General features: G+C 45.8%; 2 protein-coding genes and 1 long non-coding RNA gene across 13 annotated transcripts; all 3 read left to right on the plus strand.

The window, feature by feature from the left end:
* The first annotated feature begins 445 nt into the window (after positions 1 to 445).
* LOC126577883 (uncharacterized) lies at positions 446 to 10,670 on the plus strand. Its single transcript, XM_050239892.1, has 3 exons — positions 446 to 2,649; positions 8,923 to 9,484; positions 9,562 to 10,670. The coding sequence occupies exons 1-3, from the start codon at positions 909 to 911 to the stop codon at positions 10,451 to 10,453; spliced, it is 3,195 nt and encodes a 1,064-aa protein (XP_050095849.1). The 5' UTR covers positions 446 to 908; the 3' UTR covers positions 10,454 to 10,670.
* A 958-nt stretch (positions 10,671 to 11,628) lies between these two features.
* On the plus strand, positions 11,629 to 14,260 carry LOC126580963 (uncharacterized). 11 transcript variants are annotated; one of them, XR_007609130.1, is made up of 6 exons: positions 11,629 to 11,787; positions 11,856 to 11,995; positions 12,064 to 12,203; positions 12,272 to 12,331; positions 13,873 to 14,012; positions 14,081 to 14,260. XR_007609130.1 is itself a non-coding variant. In XM_050244328.1 (5 exons), the coding sequence occupies exons 1-5, from the start codon at positions 11,780 to 11,782 to the stop codon at positions 14,150 to 14,152; spliced, it is 420 nt and encodes a 139-aa protein (XP_050100285.1). In that variant the 5' UTR covers positions 11,648 to 11,779; the 3' UTR covers positions 14,153 to 14,260. The 11 variants fall into 11 exon arrangements, 5 of the variants coding, with proteins under 5 accessions (XP_050100285.1, XP_050100281.1, XP_050100282.1 ...); XR_007609132.1 differs by lacking the exon at positions 13,873 to 14,012 and adding an exon at positions 12,975 to 13,100 and having other exon boundaries at positions 11,648 to 11,787; positions 14,106 to 14,260; XR_007609129.1 differs by lacking the exons at positions 12,272 to 12,331; positions 13,873 to 14,012 and adding exons at positions 12,646 to 12,906; positions 12,975 to 13,100 and having other exon boundaries at positions 11,648 to 11,787; positions 14,106 to 14,260.
* A 1,116-nt stretch (positions 14,261 to 15,376) lies between these two features.
* On the plus strand, positions 15,377 to 17,401 carry LOC126569343 (uncharacterized). Its single transcript, XR_007607797.1, has 4 exons — positions 15,377 to 15,491; positions 16,281 to 16,361; positions 16,650 to 16,960; positions 17,317 to 17,401. It is a non-coding gene; the product is annotated as an uncharacterized LOC126569343 (long non-coding RNA).
* The last annotated feature ends 1,679 nt before the right edge of the window (positions 17,402 to 19,080 follow it).

The following is a 19,080-nucleotide window of genomic DNA, read 5'->3' on the forward strand; positions in this document are numbered from 1 at the left end:
ACTGGTTTTCCCGTGATGAGGATTGCTACCTGAAACTGGTCGACGTTATAGACGGTACTTTCCCAGTCCGTACTACCAACACATTTACTCCACCGGCATTTGTAAATACATGCTTGCCGCGAAATACACCCGGACCACATTGACTTTGCTGACCGTTGATGTCACGGAGAGGTCTGCCAAACACTTAGCACCACCATTGATACATGACTGCTACAGCAGGGTGTATGAATCATAGAGATTCGTCTCAACCACGATTTCATTCACTGTACGGACACTAGCGCGAGGAGATGATTTGTTCTCTCCATTGCTCACCTACTTGGCTAAAAGATGGTTCGTGGGTTCATCATATGTATTTCAATCGGGGTTCAGCTTCGTAAAGCACCATTCTCGTGGTGGGGATTACTTGTTATTGAGCGTAAACGATTGCCACCTAGCCTCACTCACACCCGATCTACTGGACGATCTCGTTCTCTTCGCTCAGCTCCGGTCAGATGTGATTGCGTGCGAGTAGTCATGGTGACATCGGGGAAGAACGCTCTCCTGATGAATACACCAGTTTGTTCTGATAAATGAACAGTAGAAAGCAAAACGAACGTACAAATTCGTCGTTCCATTCAAGTTGTTTTTTTTTGCCAAAACGTCAATTCTTCGCCATTTCGGAAATCCATCGATTGATTCGAAAAGACGAAACATCGCGAAGGGGAGAGATCGAGCATTTCGTCGTCACGTTTCGCTTGCAGTGTGCGTGTTAAGAGAACAAACTAAAGTGGTGCTGTGGGTTGGTTATAAAAGAGCACACCCTAGACATTGTGAAGTTCAGTGTGGTTGTTTATGGTGATTGCGGCGGATCGCGGCTGGATCAGTGTGGTCTTGTTTCAGTAGAAATAAGCGATCCTTGTTACACGAAGATGGAAAGGAAAAGGCATTATCGATGTCTGAGTGCATCACGCGTAATCATTAACATAGGGGTGATGAGCTTGCTGTTGCTGCAATCGTTTTCCTGTCAAGGACAAACGTATCAAACGCAAGCCCAACAGGCTTTAGGACATGAACTGATCAGTGCACAGCAACAGCAGCAACTACTACAACAGCAGCAGCAGCCACAAATGCTGCTCCAACAACGCCAGCAGACAATATCTAATCGGAGGACAATACCTCGTGCAACAACTCCGGCACCACTGCAGCTTGCGTCCGGTAATGTGCAGGGTAGCTTACCATTTTCCTACAACCCAGCGTCGCGCGCCGTAACCGAGCTGGCAAGAGTGATCGGTGCCATCATGGGTCAACAGAGCAATGCGGGAGTCTTTTCGCCCGTCAGCATTGCTTGCGCTCTTTCATTAATGTTGATCGGCGCCGAAGGCGAGACAAAGCGGGAGCTGGTGCGAGTACTTGGTTTCCAGCAGTTCGAGAACAACCTGCAAAACATGCACCAACTTTACAGTCAGATGCTGAACGACCTAGCGAAGACGCAGTTCGACGTGCATCCGCCAAACTGGCGAACTGCTAATCCGTGTTACGATGGTGATGATGAGGGCGGCACCGATTATGATGAGGGGAGCTATGAACCTCCCACGAAAGATGTCATTCGAGTCACAAATGCTGTTTTCGTGCAGGATGGGGTGCAGCTGGATGGCAACTTTGGTTACTTCTCCAAGCACTACTACAACAGTACAGCAGACAATGTACCGTTCACCACGGATCCAGGGCGGGCAGCAAATATAATCAACGGCTGGGCTGCTCGTAGTACCGAAGGTAAAATACGTGAAATCGTGTCAACATCATTTGCGGCCGAAACAGAGATGGTCGTAGCAAGTGCGCTCTATTTCAAGGGTCTTTGGTCGGAAATGTTCGAGAGACAAGCAACCGAACTGAAGCCGTTCTATCCGGATGGGCACGAAAGACCTGCGAAACCGGTTCTAACGATGGCGGCCGTCGGATGCTTTCCGTACTACGATGCGACACGCGAGTTCGATGCGAAGATCGTTGGCCTGTCGTACCAGGGCAACAAAACGGCCCTGTACATTATCATGCCAAATAACTCGACCCGCCAGCGAATGCAAGACTTCCAGCGTAATCTTACGCCAGCCATGATCGGTGAGATGGTAGTGAAAATGACAACACGCAAGATGTATCTACAGCTGCCTAAGATGCGCATCTCGAACACAATCAATCTGCGCGACGTGCTACAGCGACTCGGACTTCGGACGATCTTCAATCCTGGTCAGAGCGATCTATCGGCTATGATTGCACGGTCCGTTCCGCTGAATATCTACGAAACACGGTTCGGGGGCTCCACACCAGATCCGTCGTCAGTGGTGTTTCCGATCGATGACTATTATCCTCTGAATCCAACCGAAGCCCGCCGTGGCAGTACAAATGGTGGTAACCAACCTAACATTTTCCGTGAACCAGCCAGCGGGATAAAACCGCAACCGACCAAGGCCGGAAAACAATTGCATGTTAGTGAATTCATCCACAAAGTAGAGCTGGACATCAATGAAAAGGGCACAGAGGGTGGAGCAATTACAACATCTACCATCTTCCGATCACTACCATCAATACATTTCCGAGCAGATGCACCATTTCTGTTACTAATTGGACACGACGAAACTAGACTTCCGTTATTCTACGGATCAATTTACGATCCTTCCCCATAAAGATAGGCAAAACGTCAAGACTGGGGATGAAAGCATTAATCATGGATCATTTAGCTGCGGTTTTGTAACAAGCTAACTTTCCGTAACTTGCTGCACTACTATAGGTTGATCCTGTAATCACATGGAACGTTCCTCCAGACTGCTGCTGATACAAGCGATAGCTATCACATGGCGCCATAGGCACCCGAGTTTACAAGCGTAGAATCCTAAATTGATGAGAGTCACCTAGTGAGAAAATTCGCGATTAAGATATGCCTAGCTGTGTGTGCAACAAGCCGATGGGCACGGATGCGATCATAATTTCCAGTACAGACAAGTTCATCAAATTACGATGGATCAATAGGTGTTCATTTGTGTTATACAGTGCGCTCTTGTGACGTATTTATTGAGCCTACAGCGGCGGAGCCACCATTATGAAAAGCTATACTGTGGTTGAGCAGACGAACTTATTGTAAAGAACTCATACCTTACACTTGTGTAAAGTGTACCCTATTAAAGTCTTAAGGAGAATAAACACTATGTTACGTATAGCTGGTAAAGTTGAATGTATTTTGCACCAATTATTTCGCACACCAAGAAACTTTTATCCCGGTGATTGTTTTAATGGGAAAGACAAAAGAAGTGAAAGAAAAAATTCAGAAATCGTTAAATGTCTTAAAATTCATCTTCACTTTTTCTTCTGCGCATCCCAAACGAATCACAATAAAAACACAGCTCACAGAGCAAGTAATCAATGCAAACTTTTTCACTGTTCGCTCAGGTGTGCCTGTATACTAATGCTGTACCCTAAATTGAAAAAAAATACGGTTTTCTTAGTTCTTTTCTACCTTTTCTTCGTGAATACCATTTAAATCGCGGGAAATCCTGCAGTATTTAAAAATGACGATCAGTGCAAAACAGGACAAATATGCAATTGAACGATAATAAGGATGTACTACGCTAAAACGATAATACGTGTTAGATCGTACTTGAATGCAACTTTGAACTTTATGCAAGTTGAATGAGAAAAATTGCGGATTCCATGCGATCGAAATTATTCCTTGTGTCCACACGGGACGCGATTGCAGTTTCTTGTGGGGGCACGCGGATTTCGTTGAGTTAGAAGAGGTGTACCGCTCCAGTATTCTGATGCACCAAAACAGCGTTAAAGGTTAAAGGATAAAGGATAAAGGTTGAACCGATATACACCACTATCGGTTGCCGTGTTCCGATTGGACAGGTAGTGAACAATGGCCAGTGGCCGAATGAGTCATATTGAAATCGTGATTGTCCTGCTTTGATTTCCCTTTAATGCAATGGCGATTCGGCCATTGTTCTACCTGCAGATAGGCCTATTCGAATGATGATTGGCGCATTATCAGTGGCGTATGTGCCATTAATCACCATGATGGCTGCCACGATACTTTAGGAAAAATCGTAGAGAGATGGGCGAGGTTCATCGATCGATCCGATCGAAGAATTTCTAGCGGCAGCAGGCACGAAACTTGCCGAGGACAAACATTGTGCTACCGCCCTTTATTGGGTGGAAAACCATTCACGTTGGCGATGTGACGATTTGTGTTTGATTTGACCAATCGTGCCTGATTTGACCAATCATGCCGATAGACGTGCAAAAGGTGCAGCATATTGAACAAAGTTGTTTTTAGCAGCTGTTTTATATGTTCCGTCATCAAACGTTCTCTGAATGCATTCGTATTCTGTATGTTTTCCAAGGTTTACCCACCACGACACAGACGGTTAGTGGCCGTTCGAGCTATCGTTTCACCAAGGAAAGCGAACGACCTGGATGGGCCATAAGACACAATAAGCTTGCGACTTGCATCAGCATACAATTCATAAACGGTGCAGGACTTAACTGGGTAACTTAGCTGGAAGTTCACAAAAAAGCGGTTAGCAAACAATAAACACACAATTTGGGGGAATGAGGGGAATAAAAATAGAAATAAAAATTTGAAACTCAAAAACAGCCCTGCCACATTTTTAAATGGTAATTTTATTTTTTCATCCTCCAGCATGATTTATTTTCCACAGAAAACCAATTCTCAATTTGAAACACAAAAATGTGTCACTCTCCGCCCCACTGATAGTCACTAAAATACAATCATCTACCAAACAGATGGTGCTGCGTCACTAAGCAACAAACACATTGCAGTGTTCTGTCTTCTGAATGTGTTTGGCGTTCTGCTTGAGATACGTAAATATGACTCCACGATGGTTTGGGCTGGTGTGCGATGATTCAAATGTTCGAACAATTAATCTTTTCTGTTGCTGCTCAGCAAAGAAATATCCTTAACAATCATGTGGAAAGTCCATTACGGAGAGCGCTTCAAGATTCAAACGTTGTAGCACAGTGATTACCATAAATTAGAGCAAATTATTTCGAATGAACTGTGACAATGAATACAGCCCCAATTATTCGCTCCCCGTTGAATGACACTGTGGTGCGTATGAGTACAGCTGTAAGCGCTGTAGCTGAGTCCTAAAGCATGACTCACGATTCCATCTTAGAACTGTATTTGGAGGTAGCCTTTGCTATAGTTTCTGTTCGGTTCCGCACCTACTGGCACTGCATGACGAGTAACACTTGCATCTCAAAGTCCATATGCGCTGTGCTGTTCGCTCACGATCCTCGTGGATGCTGTATGCTTGAAACATTTTTCGATGGCGTCATATTTTGAGGTGATCATCGTCATCATTAACGAATCGCCCAACAGGGAAGACGTTCAAGAGGAGGCAACACGATCGTTGAAAGTGAAATTTTATATATTCGTCGCGTCATTATTTAATGATGTCGAGAATCGAATCCTGAGTTCGGTACAAGGTAGAATGGGTTTTCCTTTGAATGAGCATTTTACCAGGATCTGATACACGTTCCCCAGCGCCATGAGTTTAAAAAAATGCTTATGGCGATGACAATGCAAAGTCATACTTCCGGAACGGAGTAAATCAGTAAATTATTGGATTCTCTTGCAAAGGTTGATTACTACTGTAACTTGAATTCGTGTCGAAATGAAATATCTTCGAACAGCAACTCGAAAATCATATCAGAATCGTATGATATGCTTTTATTTTCAGTTCAATGTATGTCTCCTTTTTGCCGTCGCGATAAGCGAACTCCATTGGGTGCATCATCTTTTCACGATGACGCTATGAAAGAAGAGATAAGGCTTTTATCTGTTTACAACCTAGACTGACGTTACCGACACGATGGGCCTCGACGTGAAACACCATTATACCGTAGAAGCTTATCAATGCAAATAGAGGAACCGCAATTACGTTCGAATAATTGCATCTGACGATGCTTAAGGTGACGGCTGTGCAAACGGGGTCTAGGGCACATTTTTGTACATAATTGACGGTTACTTGCAATGTGAGTCATGCTCTACTACTAGTCGCTAAAAATGTGTTCGTCAAAATGTTTTTTTTAAAGAAAATTAAAAACAATAGAGCAACGATATTTTTTTATAAACAGTTACAGTTTTTAAATACATATTTCTGGTACATTCAATAATAACTTTTTTAAGCGAAGAATGCACACGTAGCGAAATTGTATGACATCATAAATGAAAGAGTACAATATTCACACATGTCCGCCTGATCCGTGACCCCCCAAGAGGTCAACAGCGTTAAAAGTCGGTGATCTACAAGAAATGTTGTCAACCTTAAAGATCGGATGGTTTTCCCGTGGTTTACTGCAACCCATCAAGGAGATCGAACACTTCCGAGCATCTGGTCAAGGATACAAAAGCAAACCACGTGGATATCGTGAAACTTTTGCTCGACAGTTAATCAGACGTAACTCCTTTCATAACCTGAGGGTACTATGCGGCTTCTATTGTTGAATATTCTATCTCTGTGGATTTAAAGGGAACAACTATAGCATCGTGCACGAAGCAACCCCATGCGAGCTATCCCGCAAAGCGCGCGCGTCATAGCGTCTGGCAAATATAAGTGAACGAGCGTTGCGCATTTCAGCATCAGTTGTGAGACACAGCTTCGGCGTGATAGACGCGCAACCGCAGCATAAAATAAACTTCCCAACCCAGTGAGTGCCTCATCAAGTGCGGTTCCACAGACACACAAAAGCGGAATTGTTGTTAACTTGCTACGGTGAGTTACTTCTCGGTGTACCGGAGGGAGGTTAGTGCAAAACAGGATTTGTGTGCGCATCTTAGAATGCAGTCTTGAATTACTTTGCCCTTTGTGAAATTGTTAAGTGCGCTATTTAATGAATAGTTAATGTATCCCGCAATGTGATAGTTTGCAAAAACCGAGGGGTTATGATGATAGTTCAAGTAACAACTGCTAGGTTCGGTAACGGTGGAATACCCATTATGTTGTCGTCGATAGGATTGGATCATTTTTCCGTGGAATCAATTTTCCAAAAATAGTAATACATGGCAGTGAGTGCATGATGCAACCATTCGCGCGGGCACAGTATGGGTTTTGGCTGTGGGGTAGTGAATAATTTTGAATCTAGACCGAACCGCTTCTTCGATAAGGTTGGTGTGAACTGCGTCGCGTGCCTTTGTGTTTTGATCGTTTCTCGTGAGAAGTACGCGAACAATGATTCGTGATCAACAAAACTCGAGACTACTATAACACTTCGATTGAGTGAGGAGCAGTTGAGTTTTTTATATACGTAATTTCAACCTTCTTCAATGCTTAGATAAAGCTAACAGGACCTTGACGTAGTGTAACATTACAGTATTTAATGTAGGTATGCTGCGCGGACACGGTTGCTGTTTTGTTTGGCTCTGGTTTGCGGTATTTGTTCTCGTGTACGAGTAATTCGATTTCAAGGTTAATGATGTTACCACCGCATTAAAAATCATCATTAAATGTCAGTGGCAATGCATGTGGCGTTCAAAGCAGCCTTACTACTGCCTACTTAAAATAAATACGACTCGAAAGTGAAACCGATTACTTTGCTATTTTCGATGTAGAAGAAACAAGTTCGCAAGCCGGTAGTGATCAATACATAGTGCTTTTGATTCCGGTTGTGATGTGATTGAAGTAAACTATAGATGTATTTTAGAATTCTTCTTTACCACACGACATGTTATCAGATGTATTGTGAAACGTTTTATTATCGATCACCAAACCGGTTTCAATCGGTATGTTATCGACGATCATACAATATGCTTGAGACAGGTGTGTTGAGAATTTTAAAGGAAATAATTCTCCTTTGAAAAGAAACAACAAGCCATAAAACAAAGCAGCCCTTTTTCTTGCATGCTCTTTAGTGAAAAACTGCAGGATACATAATCATAGTTTTTAAAGGATTGAAGATTGGCATATGCATAGTCTAATGCGTTACTAATGATACAATTGGGTACTGCTTAGTTGTTAGTGTAGTGTGCCACGATTCTGAGACATGAAAGCTTCATACTACTTCTTATACGTTTCGAGATAAACAAAACAATAAAACTGGATACCGGGTGCGAGATCAGTCACTTAGCGCTTCGTTTAAACATGTGCATCAAATTATCGCGTAACACGTTTGCTACGTACGCGAATTGTCTGTTTTGTCTCCATATGTAAGGGTGTTCGACAATTGAAAGCTGTTAATGACGGTTGGTTTTACAAGGGAAGGGACGATCGATTTAGTGGTTGCTCACAAAGTCATTGTTTTTTACTGTAAAGAATGTTTTGAAGCTAGTTAAACAGAAAGCAAACTCTTTTTCAACCTAGATCAGTCACTCTTTTAAAATTTAATTTTTATACTTCCCCATGTTTACCTTTAAAGCGATTTTATTAAAAACCGTGATATGCCCATACTTATGACAATCATTACCTAGAACTCTGTTTCAATTAAAGGTAAATTCGTTTCCCAGTAGTCTCACGTACTTCGAAGACGTGATGAATGCTAACCGTTAAGGATCGAAGTAAATGTGAACAACAATGATTTATATTAACTGTTGTCATCCGCCTATCACGATTCTCGCCATGGCCACTGTTAGTTGGGCAATTTATTTGTAGATGAGCACGACAACAGCCAACCCTTTGGTCGTGGGGGTATCGTGTATTTTCCAAGTTTTTTGGAATTTCCAACTCCCGATCACAATACCAGTTCCACATTGGCTTTGTAACTGGAACGCGAGAGTGTTGTGAATGCTGCGAGCTTTGCCTTTGCAGTCGATCACGATCGCGGCTCTACGTACAGTGTTATCGCTGCCGCCTCCGTGACCTATGATTACTTCTTCTTGTGGTGTATGTGTTTGACGTTTGGAACTAACGCGTTTTATTCTATCTATTTTTTCAGCCAATATGAAGCTCCCTCAGACAACGTTGTTAGCAATATGCATGCTCTCAGTAGCAGTTGTTCAATGCCAATGGACGCGACGGTACACAACTTCAGGCTACACACCTATGGTACGGCAGACATCGCGTTTCGCGTCGAGACTGGGAGCAGATGCGACGTCGAGCACTGCGGCACCGGCTAAAGAACAGCCGGCAAAAAGTTTCGCTCAACCACCCCAAAATGATCCACGAGTTGTACAATCCGTCGTGGATTTAATGCTGAGGCTTAGCAATACGATTATGCAGCAGCAGGGCAAAACGGAATTATTTTCACCGCTCAGTATTTCGATGGTAGCCAATTTGTTGTTTTTGGGTTCAAAGGGCGTCACACACACTGAGTTTAACAAGTTGCTAACACCAACCGGTATGGATTGGAAGCAGTTACATCGTAGTTACGGAGGGGTGTTGGGTAATATGATGTCACCGACGCCTATCGATAACCGTCGTGACCCTTGGCGTCGTCAAACGTGCCACGAGGAAGATGACTATGACGATGATGCTGGGCAGTCGACAGCAGCTCAAAAGTAAGTAAGGCAACAAAAAGAAACCAACACAGAGTGTGTAGATAACATGTTTCTGTTTTGCTTTTTTTTTGCAATAGTACGCAAGTCATTCGAGTCGCCAACGCAATTTTCTACCACAACAACCTTCCCATCAGCCAACAGTACGTTAAACTAGCTCGTGAACTGTATGGATCATTGGTGTATCCATTGGATCTAAACGCAGACTCTTCGGCTGGTGTCATCAATCGATGGGTCAATGACATGACAGTCGGCAAGATTAGCAGAATGATCGAAGGACCGATAAGCAGCAGTGCCGGCATGGTGGTTGCCAATGCGCTTTATTTTAAAGCAGAATGGAGGAGACAGTTTGATGGATACTCAACACGGGATGCCGCTTTCTTTCCCGACGGAATGGATAGATCGTCGTACAGCGTGAAAATGATGTTTCTCAGCGCATGCCTTCCATTCTATCGCACGTATGATGCATCAGATGTAACGATCGTGGGACTTCCGTACCGCGATAACATCACAACAATGTACCTGATCCAACCTGCGAATTCCAGCCGAACGACACTCCGTCGACTACAGGGCACACTGAACGCCAAAACGTTGGAAACTTGGATTGGACGTATGAAGCTGCAGAAAACGAGTGTCCGGCTGCCAAAAATGCACTTGCGCAGCAATTTAGATTTGTCGCAGTCCTTCCAGCGACTTGGTTTCAATTCAATCTTTAGTCCAGCCAAGAGCGATCTATCTAATATGTTTCCAGCCAGCGGCGGTGGCCAAAAGCCGTACGTGAATCAAATAGTCCACAAACTGGACCTTACAGTTGACGAGTCAGGTACCGAAGGTGCTGCCGCTACTGCGGCACTCATCGATCGTATTGGATCACCTGCATTTTTCAATGGCAACACGCCGTTCCTGATATATGTAAGACACGAGCCTACCGGTTTGCCATTGTTCTATGGTCCCGTGTTTGATCCAAGATGAACAGTATTTTTGAAAAGTACTATGTCCTTTTAGACGTAGACCAAAGAATGTATACATTATGATGTAGCACTAAGATCCCTTCTATGTATTTATTTAATAACAATTTGGAAGCTAGGCCACGACAGTTTGTCTTTTGTCATCGTTAATATCATTAGCTCCAACATCTACTGTACTGATATGTGACCAATAAACATAAGGAAATATGCGATTTTTGAAATGGATTTGATTGGATTTTGATAGGATAGTTGAAGCCATGAGTTTTTCGAAATCATACTAACCAAATCGGCAGGAATAAGATTCGAATAATTTTGATTCCATCGCAGATAGTAAAACTTCAAAAAAGCATTTCAGAGCACCGTTTAGTAAATATTGGTCTTACTGGCAAGTTTTTATATGAATAGAGTTTTTTTATGGCTCAATTTTTGGAAGGAATTATTTTTGAATCAGATTGAAAGTGTACCTTGATTCCAAGTGTACAGAACTCCATTTGAAAGAAAGTTTGTGAGACTTGTTTTGCAAGACATTGATGTGTGTGGCGGCGGAAGAAATAAACCGCTTTGGCCTCGCTCCATACCATTGGATATGTTTTTTCCACTACCCCTTTTAGCCACTCGCCTGGCGGCGCGTTATCTTCCACCAAGATTTCAAGTTCTTGGGGCATGCACTTGCAAAAATCCAAGAGCGAAAAAATCTGCTGGGTAATTCGCAGTTCTGGGTTGTATCTTTTCGTCTTTTTTGTGTAATCTATTGACAGAGCAGGAGAGCTTGAACGAGTGCCTCGGGTTTCACGCTCGCGCTCTCACGCCCGGGTGCACATGTGTGCGCGAAGTGTGTTTTCGTTTTTTGGGAACTGTGGCTAAATAACAGATAAACACGTATTTCCATCCGGTCGAGGAACAGTCTATTCAAATTCGCTCCGGAATTTCAAGCATCCGACTAACCCCGCCTAAACTGATCGATCAAAAGATTTGCTGAATTTGCAACACTGGATGGTGAATACGCCATGGCAACACTGGCGTGTGGTGAAAATTTCCTCCGCCGCGGTTTCGCGTGTCCCGTGTTTTGGTGCTAGATCGCGCCCTTTTCCGGCAAGTTTTTCTTTAAATCCACCGTCTACGGCCCATCGAACTCGGCTTCATCTGGGTTAACCGGTAGTGGCTCACCAGTTAGTGGCATCCTCCAGCATAGCGACCCGCGAAAAGAAAGGAAGCCCTTCCTCGGTTAGCAGCCCGGCGAGCGACGACAAGCGCATCATCCCGCTTTACCTCTTTCAGCGTGCGTGCGTACGGCGGCGAAGGGTGGGCGGCAAAATGACATCCTTATCGGATGGCTCGGTAAGCGCGGCGCTTTGTACACCACTCCCCGTATGTTACATCGCATCATCCCGCTTTACCTCTTTCAGCGTGCCTGCGTACGGCGGCGAAGGGTACGAGAAACAACACACCCAGATTTCTGCCAGGCACCAGCAACATGAACGTCGAGGAAGAAGTGTTCCGGATTCAGAAGAAGCTCGGCAAAATGACATCCTTATCGAATGGCTCGGTAAGCGCGGCGCTTTGTACACCGCTCCCCGTATGTTACATCGCATCATCCCGCTTTACCTCTTTCAGCGTGCCTGCGTACGGCGGCGAAGGGTACGAGAAACAACACACCCAGATTTCTGCCAGGCACCAGCAACATGAACGTCGAGGAAGAAGTGTTCCGGATTCAGAAGAAGCTCGGCAAAATGACATCCTTATCGGATGGCTCGGTAAGTGCGGCGCTTTGTACACCGTTCCCCGTATGTTACATCGCATCATCCCGCTTTACCTCTTTCAGCGTGCGTGCGTACGGCGGCGAAGGGTGGGCGGCAAAATGACATCCTTATCGGATGGCTCGGTAAGTGCGGCGCTTTGTACACCGTTCCCCGTATGTTACATCGCATCATCCCGCTTTACCTCTTTCACCGTGCGTGCGTACGGCGGCGAAGGGTACGAGAAACAACACACCCAGATTTCTGCCAGGCACCAGCAACATGAACGTCGAGGAAGAAGTGTTCCGGATTCAGAAGAAGCTCGGCAAAATGACATCCTTATCGGATGGCTCGGTAAGCGCGGCGCTTTGTACACCGTTCCCCGTATGTTACATCGCATCATCGCAGTTTTGTGGTAAGTTTTGACGCTTGGATATGTTTTTTCCACTACCCCTTTTAGTCACTCGCCTGGCGGCGCGTTATCTTCCGCCAAGATTCCAAGTTCTTGGGGTGTGCACTTGCAAGAATCCAAGAGGGAAAATATCTGCTGGGTAATTCGCTGTTCTGGGTTGTATCTTTTCGATGCGTGCGTACGGCGGCGAAGGGTACGAGAAACAACACACCCAGATTTCTGCCAGGCACCAGCAACATGAACGTCGAGGAAGAAGTGTTCCGGATTCAGAAGAAGCTCGGCAAAATGACATCCTTATCGGATGGCTCGGTAAGTGCGGCGCTTTGTACACCGTTCCCCGTATGTTACATCGCATCATCCCGCTTTACCTCTTTCAGCGTGCGTGCGTACGGCGGCGAAGGGTACGAGAAACAACACACCCAGATTTCTGCCAGGCACCAGCAACATGAACGTCGAGGAAGAAGTGTTCCGGATTCAGAAGAAGCTCGGCAAAATGACATCCTTATCGGATGGATTGTACACCGTTCCCCGTATGTTACATCGCATCATCGCAGTTTTGTGGTAAGTTTTGACGCTTGGATATGTTTTTTCCACTACCCCTTTTAGTCACTCGCCTGGCGGCGCGTTATCTTCCGCCAAGATTCCAAGTTCTTGGGGTGTGCACTTGCAAGAATCCAAGAGGGAAAAAATCTGCTGGGTAATTCGCTGTTCTGGGTTGTATCTTTTCATCTTTTTTGCGTAATCTATTTACAGAGCAGGAGAGCTTGAACGAGTGCCTCGGGTTTCACGCTCGCGCTCTCACGCCCGGGTGCACATGTGTGTGCGAAGTGTGTTTTCGTTTTTCGAGAACTGTGGCTAAATAACAGATAAACACGTATTTCCATCCGGTCGAGGAACGGTCTATTCAAATTCGTTCCGGAATTTCAAGCATCCGACTAACCCCGCCTAAACTGATCGATCAAAAGATTTGCTGAATTTGCAACACTGGATGGTGAATACGCCATGGCAACACTGGCGTGTGGTGAAAATTTCCTCCGCCGCGGTTTCGCGTGTCCCGTGTTTTGGTGCTAGATCGCGCCCTTTTCCGGCAAAAGTTTTTCTTTAAATCCACCGTCTACGGCCCATCGAACTCGGCTTCATCTGGGTTAACCGGTAGTGGCTCACCAGTTAGCGGCATACTCCAGCATAGCGACCCGCGTAAAGAAAGGAAGCCCCTCCTAGGTTAGCAGCCCGGCGAGCGACGACAAGCGCATCATCCCGCTTTACCTCTTTCAGCGTGCGTGCGTACGGCGGCGAAGGGTACGAGAAACAACACACCCAGATTTCTGCCAGGCACCAGCAACATGAACGTCGAGGAAGAAGTGTTCCGGATTCAGAAGAAGCTCGGCAAAATGACATCCTTATCGGATGGCTCGGTAAGTGCGGCGCTTTGTACACCGTTCCCCGTATGTTACATCGCATCATCCCGCTTTACCTCTTTCAGCGTGCGTGCGTACGGCGGCGAAGGGTACGAGAAACAACACACCCAGGTTTCTGCCAGGCACCAGCAACATGAACGTCGAGGAAGAAGTGTTCCGGATTCAGAAGAAGCTCGGCAAAATGACATACTTATCGGAATTTTTTTTTTAATTTCTTAAATTAAATACCGCTGTCTTCCTTTCTGCTTTCCCCCTTTCCAAGAGGCTTTTTTTGCTTTGCCCCTTTTCCTAGAATCTTTCAAGGTTTTTTTTATTTACTTGACTGGCTGCTTTATTGAGAGACTATCCTAGAATGTTTAGGGAGTTTTTGTGAGTTGTTTTTTAGAGAGTTTTCTATTGATTTCCTAGCCATTTTAGAGGCATTTCCATTGCATTGGAGGCTTTGTTTTTTGTGTTTTGTGGCCATTTTGAGGGTTATTCGTGTCATTTAGAGGCTTTTTTGTGTCATTTCTTTGGCATTTGAGTCATTACCTTTGTATTCTCTTTGCATTTGAGGCTATTTTGTGTCATTTCCATGCCATTTTTGTGTCATTTCCATGGCATCTTGAGGCTCTGCTCGAATTTTTGAAAATTCAAAAACTCATACTTCCCGACGTGCTAAAAATGCGCCGTTTGGACCGTTGGATTCGAGACGATTTGTAGTATTTTATAAGTGCTTAAAAATAGCAGTCGTCAATGATGCCATTTCATATAAAATTTTGTGCTCATTTAGGCATGTTTTCGGCACGTCAAAAAGTTGAAAGTTCCGTAAACATGCCTAAAAATTTGAAAAAATTATATGAAACGGCACCATTTGTGACTTGTCAATTTTTTCCCAGCCGAAAACATGCCTAAAAGTACACAAAATATACCAAACGGCTTTATTTGTGATTTTGGCTTATTGGGGTTTAGTTGGTTTATTGGGATATTTTTGGTTCATTGGGCTTTTGCTTATTGGGCTTTGGCTTATTGGGCTTATTGAGGTTGGCGCGTTGGTTTGTTTTTGTTTATTTATTGGCAATTTTTGTGCGTTCTTCCGGCATCTTTCTGGCGTTCTTGGCTTGTTGTCGTTTGTTTGTTTCTTTGTTTTAGACTGTGCTCCGATCCTCCTGTGTGTTTCTCCGCTGGCTTGTGCGCTGTGGGCAGTGTGTCTGGCTGCCTTCTGACAATCTGCCGGCCTACTTTCTAGGCAATCTTCCGGCAACCTTCGGGCGTTCTTCCTTCTTCTAGGTTCTTCGTTCTTGGTCAACTTTGATGCGTTTTCTGGCGTTCTTCGGGCGTTTCTAGGCAATCTTCCGGCAACCTTCGGGCAACCTTCGGGCGTTCTTCCTTCTTCTAGGTTCTTCGTTCTTGGTCAACTTTGATGCGTTTTCTGGCGTTCTTCGGGCGTTTCTAGGCAATCTTCCGGCAACCTTCGGGCGTTCTTCCTTCTTCTTGGTTCTTCGTTCTTGGTCAACTTTGATGCGTTTTCTGGCGTTCTTCCGGCAATCTTCCGGCATCTTTCTGGCGTTCTTGGCTTGTTGTCGTTTGTTTGTTTCTTTGTGTTAGACTGTGCTCCGATCCTCCTGTGTGTTTCTCCGCTGGCTTATGCGCTGTGGGCAGTGTGTCTGGCTGCCTTCTGACAATCTGCCGGCCTACTTTCTAGGCAATCTTCCGGCAACCTTCGGGCGTTCTTCCTTCTTCTAGGTTCTTCGTTCTTGGTCAACTTTGATGCGTTTTCTGGCGTTCTTCGGGCAATTTTTGTGCGTTCTTCCGGCAATCTTCCGGCATCTTTCTGGCGTTCTTGGCTTGTTGTCGTTTGTTTGTTTCTTTGTTTTAGACTGTGCTCCGATCCTCCTGTGTGTTTCTCCGCTGGCTTGTGCGCTGTGGGCAGTGTGTCTGGCTGCCTTCTGACAATCTGCCGGCCTACTTTCTAGGCAATCTTCCGGCAACCTTCGGGCGTTCTTCCTTCTTCTAGGTTCTTCGTTCTTGGTCAACTTTGATGCGTTTTCTGGCGTTCTTCGGGCAATTTTTGTGCGTTCTTCCGGCAATCTTCCGGCATCTTTCTGGCGTTCTTGGCTTGTTGTCGTTTGTTTGTTTCTTTGTTTTAGACTGCTCCGATCCTCCTGTGTGTTTCTCCGCTGGCTTGTGCGCTGTGGGCAGTGTGTCTGGCTGCCTTCTGACAATCTGCCGGCCTACTTTCTAGGCAATCTTCCGGCAACCTTCGGGCGTTCTTCCTTCTTCTAGGTTCTTCGTTCTTGGTCAACTTTGATGCGTTTTCTGGCGTTCTTCGGGCGTTTCTAGGCAATCTTCCGGCAACCTTCGGGCGTTCTTCCTTCTTCTTGGTTCTTCGTTCTTGGTCAACTTTGATGCGTTTTCTGGCGTTCTTCGGGCAACTTTTGTGCGTTCTTCCGGCAAACTTCCGGCATCTTTCTGGCGTTCTTGGCTGGTTGTCGTTTGTTTGTTTCTTTGTGTTAGACTGTGCTCCGATCCTCCTGTGTGTTTCTCCGCTGGCTTGTGCGCTGTGGGCAGTGTGTCTGGCTGCCTTCTGACAATCTGCCGGCCTACTTTCTAGGCAATCTTCCGGCAACCTTCGGGCGTTCTTCCTTCTTCTAGGTTCTTCCTTCTTCTAGGTTCTTCGTTCTTGGTCAACTTTGATGCGTTTTCTGGCGTTCTTCGGGCGTCACTAGGCAATCTTCCGGCAACCTTCGGGCGTTCTTCCTTCTTCTTGGTTCTTCGTTCTTGGTCAACTTTGATGCGTTTTCTGGCGTTCTTCGGGCGTTTCTAGGCAATCTTCCGGCAACCTTCGGGCGTTCTTCCTTCTTCTTGGTTCTTCGTTCTTGGTCAACTTTGATGCGTTTTCTGGCGTTCTTCGGGCGTTTCTAGGCAATCTTCCGGCAACCTTCGGGCGTTCTTCCTTCTTCTTGGTTCTTCGTTCTTGGTCAACTTTGATGCGTTTTCTGGCGTTCTTCGGGCAATTTTTGTGCGTTCTTCCGGCAATCTTCGGGCAATCTTCCGCCTCTTCTCCAGCAATCTTCCGGCCTACTTTCCGGGTGTTGTTCGGGCAATTTTCAGGCACTTTTCCAGCAACCTTCCGGCCATGCTCCGGCAATCTTTCGGTTTACTTTCCAGCATCCTTCCAGCAATGGCATCTTAAGGCATTTGTGTGCCATTTTCAGCTTTGCTTGTGGCTTGCTAGGGCTGGTAGGTATGGTATGGGGTAGGTATGGCCTACTTTCTAGGCAATCTTCCGGCAACCTTCGGGCGTTCTTCCTTTTTCTAGGTTCTTCGTTCTTGGTCAACTTTGATGCGTTTTCTGGCGTTCTTCGGGCGTTTCTAGGCAATCTTCCGGCAACCTTCGGGCGTTCTATCTTCTTCTTGGTTCTTCGTTCTTGGTCAACTTTGATGCGTTTTCTGGCGTTCTTCGGGCAATTTTTGTGCGTTCTTCCGGCAATCTTCGGGCAATCTTCCGCCTCTTCTCCAGCAATCTTCCGGCCTACTTTCCGGGTGTTGTTCGGGCAATTTTCCAGCAATTTTCAGGCACTTTTCCAGCAACCTTCCGGCCATGTTCCAGCAATCTTTCGGTCTACTTTCCAGCTATTTTCCAGCATCCTTCCAGCAATGGCATCTTAAGGCATTTGTGTGCCATTTTCAGCTTTGCTTGTGGCTTTGCTTGTGGCTTGCTATCATTGGCCGATCTGGGGCGCCATTTTGTGGGTGTGTCTTGAGCGTTGGTGGCGTGGTTTCCGTGTTGCTTCCTGATTGGTTCTTTTGTGTTTTGGGTGTTTTTGGTGTGTTGCTTGTGGCTTGTGTTCTGTGTTGGTTGGTGGTTACTTCTGGTGTTTTTTTTTGTCTTGGGTGTGTGGGCTTGGGCTGGTAGGTATGGTTTTGCTGGTGTGTTGGCTTGGGTGGTGGTTAGTTAGTGGTGTGTCTTGGGTGTGTTGTGTTGGTTTTGGTTTTGGTTTAGCATGGGTCCGGTGTTGCGTTGGGCCCGGACTTCGGTGCTTGCGCCGAGCTTTGACTTTGGTTTTCGGTCAGCTACGGTCAGGTCGCTGTCAGGCCACGACTTACCTTCCGGCCTACCATCCAGCAATCTTTCAGCAATCTTCCGCCACTTCTCCAGCATCCTTCCAGCAATCTTCCGGCCTACTTTCCGGGTGTTGTTCGGGCAATTTTCCAGCAATTTTCAGGCTCTTTTCCAGCAACCTTCCGGCACAGTAGAGAAACACACCCGGAAGATTGCCAGAACAACACTGGATAGATCGCTGGAGATTGGCTGGAGAATGGCCTAAAGGTTGCTGGAATGTTGCTGGAGAATGCCGAAGTATTGCTATAAATATGCTGGAAAAGTGCCTGAAAGATTGCTGGAAGGTTGGTGGAACAGTGCCTGAAAGCCTCTAGGAAAGGGGGGAAGAAGAAAGGAAGACAGTCGGAAAGATTGCTGGAAGGTTGGTGGAACAGTGCCTGAAAGCCTCTAGGAAAGGGGGAAGAAGAAAGGAAGACAGTCGGAAAGATTGCTGGAAGGTTGGTGGAACAGTGCCTGAAAGCCTCTAGGAAAGGGGGGAAGAAGAAAGGAGGGTGGTTACTTCTGGTGTGTTTTTTTTTGTCTTGGGTGTGTGGTGGGTGTGTGGGCTTGGGTTTTGGTGAAGCGTTTCTCGGTCAACTTTGAAGCGTTTCTTGGTCAACTTTGATGCGTTTCTCGGTCAACTTTGAAGCATTTCTTGGTCATCTTTGAAGCGTTTCTCGGTCAACTTTGAAGCGTTTCTCGGTCAACTTTGAAGCGTTTCTCGGTCAACTTTCGGTCGATCTGTGGGTTTCGATTTCGATCTGTGGGGGTGGTAAGTGTCCTCTTCCCTTTCGATCTGTGGGGGTGGTAAGTGTCCTCTTCCCTTTCGATCTGTGGGGGTGGTAAGTGTCCTCTTCCCTTTCGATCTGTGGGGGTGGTAAGTGTCCTCTTCCCTTTCGATCTGTGGGGGTGGTAAGTGTTCTCTTCCCTTTCGATCTGTGGGGGTGGTAAGTGTCCTCTTCCCTTTCGATCTGTGGGGGT

Source organism: Anopheles aquasalis, chromosome 2 (assembly GCF_943734665.1).
Source record: "Anopheles aquasalis chromosome 2, idAnoAquaMG_Q_19, whole genome shotgun sequence".
Classification (NCBI taxonomy): Eukaryota; Metazoa; Arthropoda; class Insecta; order Diptera; family Culicidae; genus Anopheles; species Anopheles aquasalis.